Here is a 9,089-nt window from a genome sequence, read left to right as displayed (position 1 = left end):
ATATCCAATTTGACCACTGGGCATGTAAATGGACATTGGATCTGTCCAGTAGAAAGCTCAACCTGTGCAAAACTAAAACCAGTACTTTTTGTCCAAATATACTTCCTGTTCCTGTATCCACCTAGCAGACATTCACTAAGGGTAGAAGTCTAGGATTTAAACTTTCCCTTCCTAGCCCTCCACATCTCATCAGTCGCCTCAGTATTTTATAACTCACTCCTTCTTCTCCATCCTCATCACTGACTTGAGTTGGTCTCCTCCAGACTTTAATATTCAAGTCTTTTGTTCATATCTCTCTTCATGGTAAACATGAAAGTAAAAGATATCACCCCCTACGTGATTAACCATCGCCCTCGCCCTCCCTACCACGGCAGCAAATACATCAGGAGATACAGAGCACCAGTACTAAAATTAAGTAGATAATGGATTTAACTCCCAGCTCTGCTGTTCAGTATTTATGTGTCCTTGAGAAATTTCCAGTAAACTCCAACCCAGCATTTAGTTTCCTCCTTAGTAAAATAATAGAATTGACATTAAGTCCATGTCCTTCTGGCTTTAACTAAAAGAAGATTTTTAAGACCAGGATAAGTGAAATAATTTGCCCAAGTTTAGTAGATTGTGAAGGTTGGATCCAGAAAATCAATCTGACTAAATGTTGAAGGACATCATCCCAGGTCCCACTGCTCGGTCCTTCTCCTGTAGATTTGGTTGCTGACCTCATATGGACTTTGTGACATCCCAGAGTGGGGAAGTCCAAGTCAAAGTGGCCTAGTTTCTTTACAGGTGGCCCCCCACCCCCACCCATCTCAAGGCTCAGAATACCATCTTCAGGTAAATGACCAGAAAGCCCACATCAAGCTTCTAACATCTACCAGACCAAGTGCAACCACATTAGCATACAGCAGTGCTGCACCTCCCCTCGGACTCTGTGGACTTTTTGCAGGAGCATCAAAGAAAGAACCACCAAGGAGAGCATGGAGGAGAAGGAAGGTGGCGATGGGCAAGGTTTTTGAATGTGCGCTTCTGTGGGAGTGTAGGAGGAGTGTAGGGAGTAGTCAGATGATGTGTGTGAGGAGGGGAAGGAGGAGGTGGTGATGGAGCCATTACTGAAGAGGTTTCATTTATTCTCAGGCACATGGCAGGGTCTCAGGGAGAAGCAAGCCATTTGCAAGTATTTGCCGAGCCCCCATTATGAATAAGATATTGACCAGCTATTCTGGACTACGAAGATGAATGAGATAGGGATCTTTCAAAGTAGTTATCTGGATGTTTACCATAAGAAGTGCCATAAGTCAGGAGGGACAGGGTGAGCTTCGTAGGCACAAGACCTGTACAGTCATAAATCACCCTATGATCAGAGGACCTCAGGCTTGGTTTATGCTCTGCCGTCACCATCTTGAAAGTGTTTTTTTAACAAGAAGCATTTTCATCTTGCACTGGGCCCCACAAATAATGTAGCTGGTTCTGGGGAGACATGACTTACCCGGAGCAGGCATCACAGGAAGTTGCAAGTAAACCAGGCCAAACTATAGCAAAAGGGGCAACAAATTCGTAAGGAAAATTCTGGAAAATATCGAGTTGGCCTCATGTGCCCCCGTGAAGCACCTTCTGAGACTCTCCCACCCTAACCAGGGGCCTTTATAATCTCGATTTTGTCTTCACTTCCTTTCGGCGTGAAGAAAGTGCTACTGTCACTATTGCCGGACAGTGGCCTACTAGGGAAACATTTCTCCATGGTGACACAGTCCTCACCAGAACATCTCAGTGGCGTTACCTTCCACATTTCCCCCCAGAACAAAAATACAGCTGCTCAGTATTGGAAATTTCTTGACCAATAAAATGTGATCGCTGCAATACTCAAAGAATCTGGGTCTTTCTTTGATCCTTACTGAAAACCAACACTTTATTTTGAAGATTTCACTAGGAAAGTCATCCCTGCTGACCCAGCATAGAGTGTGTGAAGGGCAAAGTGTCACTGAACCTTTGTGCTTTGGACCACAGGACTCCAGGACTAGAAAGGGCAGTGAGGGAGTTACTTTGTTCCCTTTCTTTTGTATAAATACAACTAAATCTACTTTTCCAAATTTGAAAATTTTGCCCAAAAGAACAATAGGGAAAGCAAATAGGTAATGATATTGTCAAGCAAGCCTTCTCTGTCAGTTCTATTTTGTAAGATCCTCAAGAAATAAAGTGAAATTATTCTTTCAATCTATCTCCTCTTCTTCTTCACCTCAAATGATCACCACTAAGAGTGGGAAGTAGAGTTTCAGAAAGTCAAGTCAAAGAGCTATGCCTGAGTTGTGATCTCTCTTGACCCAACCTTGGTCAGTAGAGTTATAACAAGGCATTTATGTTAAAAATAACCCAGAAATATTGAGTGTCTTCTCTGTCCAATGTACTTTACCAGCATATTGGTCACAATGCTTTGAAGTCATCAATTATGAGGGCGTTGACCTTCATGCGTGGAAACTTCAGTCTGCCTCTCTGGTCCTTAGCCCCTTTGAGTGACAACTTTTCCCCTTTCACAGGGCCAGGAGTCTTCAAACTCAAGGACATGTTGTCCTTGGCAGGTGGGATGATTTCAAGAGGGCAAGGGCCACTGGCATGTGGCTCTCAGAGCATGAAGGGAGAAGAGAGAAGTACAGAACAAACGAGGCCAGAAATCTCAACAGTAGTGCCTCATGACACAGTGGGGATTAGAAGATCTGGGCTTGAGATCCAACTTTGCCTATAATTTGTGACTTTGGCCAAGTTACCCTTCATCCCCAGATCTATTTATTATGAAAGTGTTCTCTAGCAACCCTCTCAATGCAAATTTCCTTACTCCAGTTGGTAGATGGATTAAAACACGTTCGTTCCTGAAGATTACATGAGGCCAAATGATTTAATATGTGTAATATTTTCGTACCATAACACCTCCCTTGTAATACCCTAGGATGCAGCACTATTTTTGTCACATGGCTGAAAGGAGCTGTATTCCCAGTGTCCTCTGGGAAGGAATAGAATCTTCTTCACTATGTTATAGATGGGGATTAAGGTCAGTGGGGGCAGGGGCATGGTTAATGTGAAAACTTTATTTGGAACCTTCTGAGGCACAAAATTGGGCCTTATTGTTAGTGGTGACAAAAGGAATGGAAATAGTCAAGTAATTTTTCAGAAGTCCAAATTCACACCCTAATTCTAAGAAGAACTCACTTCTTTTTCCCAGTTCTTCCTCTCCCTTTTGTATTAGATTCCTTCACTGTGATCCTAGCAGCACATGGACGAGAGAAAAGGCAAATAGAGTGGGGAGTCAAGGCCAGATCTATTTTTAAGTCAAGTACAGAAGGCAGTATGGAGTGGTGGGCAGTCTTCAGCATGGGAATCAGCAATCTTGGGTCCAGCCATGGTTCTTCCGCTGCCTGGGTGAAGCCCTTAGACAAGCGTCTTGACCTCCCAAAGGAGAGGGGCCAGATGGTTCCTGAGGAGCCTCCCAGGACCACCACTCACGTGATGAGTCTCCCGCCTTTTAGCAGCCCAATCTCTTTCTTCCTAGAAAACAGGAATTGCTTATGGAAAGACGGTTTAGGAATGCAGTCAGAAAGCATAGGAGACCAGTCTGGAGGAAAAATGGGAGAGAACCCCCACAAATCTTCAGGCAAAACCCAGACCATCCTCAGAACCAAGATGCTCCCTTGTTTCCCAGAACTGATTAGAAAGAGGTGAATGGAGTTGAGGTCACTTCTTCCTTTTTCTCTGAAAACCACCCCTTGGCCTTGGGCTCTTTGTTTCTCTTTATTCCCTACTGGAGACACCAGATGAGTCCTGAGCTCAGAGAGCTCTGCCCCTTGGTGAGACCCCTCTCTCTGCAGCTCTCGCCCCCACCAGCCTGTCCCTGAGCCCCCCTTGCCTGTCTGGACAGCAGCAGCAGCAATAACAGCAGAGAAGACAGGGTGTGCACGTGAACAGAGTAGAAGGTCCCCACTTCCCAGCTGAGGTCAACATCTGGAGAGACTTAGGTTTCAGAGAGGGATTCAGTCTGAGTCATCGACATGTGTGAGGACTGTCAGCAACTTTTCCATGTTCCCTCTTAATAAGCCCCAATTCCTGGCCTGCTGGGAAGACTCAGCCCTGGGAAGTCCAGCCCTTGGACTCCCCAGGAAAATTAGTGCAGTGAGTTTGAATTGGAGAGGCAAGATGGGACCCAACTAGACACCCAAAGCCTGCCCCTTCCTAACCTAAGAAAGGGACCAGTGGGAGCGCAGGCCTCCAAGCCCTTCCCTGCAATGCCACTTTGGCCATCCTTCTAGGAGATAAAGACACCATCCTGTCCATCCACCCTGTCTCCAGGCAAGATAGCACTCAGCCCCAAAAGAGAAGGAGCTGATAGCTCTTCTTCTAAAAAAGACAAGAATTCATAAAGTTCTCTCTTTATGTCCCAGTAGCTATCAGAAAATATCTATTTCCTTTCATCAAGAAAAACAAAAGCTAAGATCCACCAGGAAGCCATAGAACGGAGGAAACAGGTTTACTGGAGGGTCTCTGCTACTCCTGTGCGGGGTTATTTGAATTAGCTCATATAGTCGCTCTGCACCTCAGTTTCTTCATCCAAAAAGAAAAATAAAAAAGAGAGTACAGAAGAAAGGGTGAAGAGACGGTCAGCAGACTGGATTAACGGACAGTTCTCAAGAAAAGGCCAGCTCCGGGTCCACTGGGGGTGAGGAGGGAACTCATTGTGCTCTATCTAAATTGCCATTGGCTCAAACAACACTGGAGCAGACATGGAAAGAGAAACAGAGACAGGCAGCAGTGCCTAATGCTCAACCCTGCTGTGTCCTCACTCCAGGAGGTCTGACCCAGAAGCCAACCCAAACACCCCCACAACCCCACTCCCGACCGGCCTGCGAATTGCCTCCCCTGACACTGGGCTTTCTGCTGCTTGAGTTTCTCAGCATGGTGTATGAAACCAGACCTTCTCCTTAACCCTAGGCAAAGGGGACTTCTTTGTTTATTTGGTTCATCAGCTCTCAAGTCTGGCTGCCTTCTAACCTGTGATCTCAGCTTCTCCTTGGCAGAGTGGGTCTTTTGGGGATGGGAGGGATTGGGGAGAGAAATATTATCCAGTCTCCGGGACCATCCAGAAAATGCCTCTCAAACTAAAGAGGCCAGTTCCTCTGTGAACGTTTTAGCCAGCAGGCTCAGGCATGAGAGGCCAACATGGAGCACCAGAGGGCCTGTTACGGGGACAATGTTCTTTTATCTAGAAATGCTTCCCTTATCTAGAAAAACCCTTCCTTATGTAGAAATGCTCTCACTTGGTATACAAAGCCACTCCGTGTTAAACTGTCCTCAAAACACCAAAGTAGCTAGGAGCTAGAGTGAACAAATGTTTATTGACCACCTACTATAGACCGTGTCAGTACCTGTGGGAAACGCAGTAGAAGTAAAAACTACAGCCCTAACTACAAGGAGGTACCGCAAAAGTCAGATCAGCTCAGAGATCACCTAACCCGACCAGCTTATTTACAAAGTAAGAGACCTGAGTCCGGAGAAGTGATGCTCATAGTACAGTCAGGGCCAGAGCCAAGACACATTGTTTCCTGTTGAAATCAGACTCACCAACGTGACACAACAATGTAGGCACAAAAGACAGCCTTTCACATAGTTAGGGCTGACTGTTTAGACTTTGAGGACAATATTACCCATGGACTTAGGACAACTTTCAAAGGACAGTGAAAAATTGAAAAATCGGGGATATTTTCCTTGGAGAGGTGGGAAAAAATGGAGTGGAATAGGATAGTCAGAAAAATAGAAGGACTTTTTATTTATTCAACAAACAGTCCACAAATTCTGATTGGGCTCCTACTCTGTGGCAGGACTGTTCAATGTCCTGGGAATATACAGCAGTGAACACAATTTTTAAATTCCTGCTTCCACGGAGCTTGCTTGTAGGAGGAACCTCTAGGCTGGAGTGGACAGAAAAGTTCCCAGGATCCAAGGAGTCATGGTAGCAGCCTGATTCACAGACCCCCTCCCTCTCTGGGTGAATAACAGTCTCAACAGAAGGTCTCCAGAGAGACCTGCCTGGACACAGGAAAATGGAAAGTGTCTCACTTATGATGGCTCCTCAAGGAGTCTGGGTTTCAAAATCTTATCTATAGACATCAGAAATACAGAGAGTGGGGTTTGAACCACATTCTCTCTTCTTTTCAACAAACTTTTGCTAAGAACTTCCCACATGCAAGGTGCTTGGTTCTTGAATGAGGATGATGGGAGGGACAGAAAGAAGAAATAGTTATCAAGTTCACTAAAACTTGTTTCAAAAGGACTCAATAGAAAGTATAAAGGAGGAAGAAGAAAAGGTTAGATGATGAATCCAACATCAGGGAGGTTGGGAAAGGTGGATTATCTTCAGCTCAGACTTCTGCTCTGATCTCCAGACCCATATACCCAACAATCACTCAGTATCTCTATTTAGAAATCTCAAAGGCACCTCAAACCTGATATGTCTTAGACCAAATGCAGGCTCGTCGCTGTCCCCATGCCTGGCCTTTATCCTAGTGAGTGGCACTAGCATCCAGATAGCTTCATTACACTGCAACAAAAGCCACGCCTTTGACACTCTCTGCTCTCACCAACTAAATCCAATCCACCAGCACATCTTTGTCTCCTGTCTACATCTCTATATCCCAATCAACACTCTCCCTGGCCCACGCCTAAGACACTGTCAAATATCTCTCTCCTGAATCAGTACTATTGGCAATAGCCTCTCCTATTCATTTCTCTTCCCCATAAACCCATCCTCCACCCAGCAGCCTCTAATCCCATCACATCATCCTCTTAAACATTGTTCCACAGTTTCCCAACGTACTTGAGCCTGGTCTGGTCTCTGCCTCTCTCTCCAACCTTATCCTGCACCATGTTAGGATGTAATTATCCTGCACCACATTGGGAAGTAATTATTTACTGAGTTTGTGTAGATGTCTGATTAATGGCTTTCTCCCTAACTAGGTTGAAAGCCCCCATGAACACAGAGTTTATGTCTGTTCATATCCACTATTTTCCTAGCACCTAAGTGCATGGCATGTATTATGAGATCAATAAATATTTGCTTACTGAATTTTTTAAGTGGTTAAGCCAATGGTTCTAACCAAGGGTGAGAACATTGTCTCCCTCCAAGGCAATGTTTGGAAACATTTTCGGTTGTCACATCTGCAGGGGATCTACTAGCAACTAATGGGTAGAGGCCAAGGATGCTGCCAAACATCCTACAATGCACAGGACAGTCCCACAAAAGTACTTAGCCCAGAGTGTCAGCAGTGCTGAGGTTGAAAAATTCTGATTTAGATGAAAGAGAAGGAATATTTATATTTTGACCATGTTGAATTGGATTTCCTAGAGTCAAGTTCTTGTAGACATACATTTGTTATCTCCTAATGCTATAAAAGAAACTCAAACACACATGCATATACACACACTCAACAACCATTACATTACATCTACAGGCAGGAGATGCATTCTAATGGTCTCTTGTACTCCTCAGAGGCCTGGCACAGGGCTGGAATTTAGTCACTCAATAAACTTTCCTGTCTGGAAAGCCTCATTTAACATAAAAAGGACCTCAAAATTGAAAGTAGCCTTGAGCTGCACTAAAGGGGCAACCTTATTTCACATATATGACCAAAGTGTAACAAAGGCTGGTGACATCACAATGGAGCCCCGCCCACCTGCTGAGCCACGCCCCTTCACAGTCACAATGGCTAAAGCCTTAAATACCCAGGCCCACGGCCTCCGGGCCCTGCAAAGCCCCCCATTTTGGCAGAAATTACAATGTCGACCAGCCGCAAATTAAAGAGTCATGGCATGAGGAGGGGCAAGAACCGAGCTCCCTACAAGGGAGTCAAGAGAGGTGGCGGCAAAAGAAAATACCGGAAGGGCAGCCTGAAGAGTAGAAAACGGGGTGATGATGGTGAGTGAGGGATGAGCAGGAGAGGGGTCAAATTGGGGAACCTGTTGCCCAGGGGCCCTCTTTCTTGGAGTTAGCTCTCGTAGCACCCTGAAATCTCAGCCTGAGAATTTCATTTCCAGTTAAATTCACATTTGGGCGGGAAGAGGATGAAAGGGTATGTTCTAACTGGTGTCCCTGTTGCAAACATGTCTTTCCCCCACAGCCAATCGCAATTACCGCTCCCACGTGTGACCCCAGCAGCAGGCTCTGCCCTGGTGGAATTCAAGCGACGCCAGGCAGGGAGAGGACAACAGAAGGGGGACTGCCAAGGAGACCTGAAGTCAGATCAAAGCCAGAGAGAGCCTATCGGGTGGATAAAATGCCAATCATGACAAAATGAGGAATGTATATGTTGGCTGTTTCTCCCCAACGTCTCAATAAAATTTTGAAAACTGAAAAGTATGTTTCCTTTGATCTTTTTGTTCAAAAAGGGGTTCCTGAGCTAGGCAGACTTGGGGAAGAATTGGCCAGTATGAGATCATTAAACTTGACTTGGAAAATATCAAAGTAATTTATCCTTCTGAGTCTCCCCATGTGCCCCAACTATGGCTGTGCACCATCACCCTATTTAGGTCTTGGTCTTGATGCACTATCTTCCTCTCCAACATGGAAAGGTAGAAGAGATTATGGGAGAAATGCATTCATCAGAGTGCCAATTACAAGCCACATGATACAAGCTGGTTTTAAGTGACTTATAGCACAGGATGACACACCAAATCATGAGCTAAACTAAAGCCAAAGACATGTCCCAGAGGTGGATGAACACGCAAGGCTTCTAATTCGTCTTATTGTACGTGCAGGATTAGCAGGCTGTCAGAGAGGGGGAGATGTTTCTGGCAGAGGCCAACATGGTATTTATACTACCATGGAAGTGGTAAGAGTTCTATGTTGGGTTTGAGATGGACAAGACTGGAGGCAGGAATATTGCCTAGGAGATTGAATTCAAGCCAGATGGTGTAACTCTGATGTCATAAATGAACCTTAGTCAGGTGTGTCTGGAAGTAGGAATGACCTCAGTCTGGGTGGACCTTAGTGATCACCAGCAGGAAAGAACTGTTCTTAGTGGCAGCCCTGATTTTACCCTGACCTTGGCTTCTGATAC

General features: G+C 45.3%; 1 protein-coding gene across 1 annotated transcript; it reads left to right on the top strand.

The window, feature by feature from the left end:
- Positions 1–7,809: 7,809 nt before the first annotated feature.
- TNP1 (transition protein 1) lies at positions 7,810–8,179 on the top strand. The gene is made up of 2 exons (XM_058533464.1): positions 7,810–7,948; positions 8,151–8,179. The coding sequence occupies exons 1-2, from the start codon at positions 7,810–7,812 to the stop codon at positions 8,177–8,179; spliced, it is 168 nt and encodes a 55-aa protein (XP_058389447.1).
- The last annotated feature ends 910 nt before the right edge of the window (positions 8,180–9,089 follow it).

Source organism: Diceros bicornis, chromosome 37 (genome assembly GCF_020826845.1).
Source record: "Diceros bicornis minor isolate mBicDic1 chromosome 37, mDicBic1.mat.cur, whole genome shotgun sequence".
Lineage (NCBI taxonomy): Eukaryota > Metazoa > Chordata > Mammalia > Perissodactyla > Rhinocerotidae > Diceros > Diceros bicornis.
This window is presented reverse-complemented; position numbering and strand designations above follow the sequence as displayed.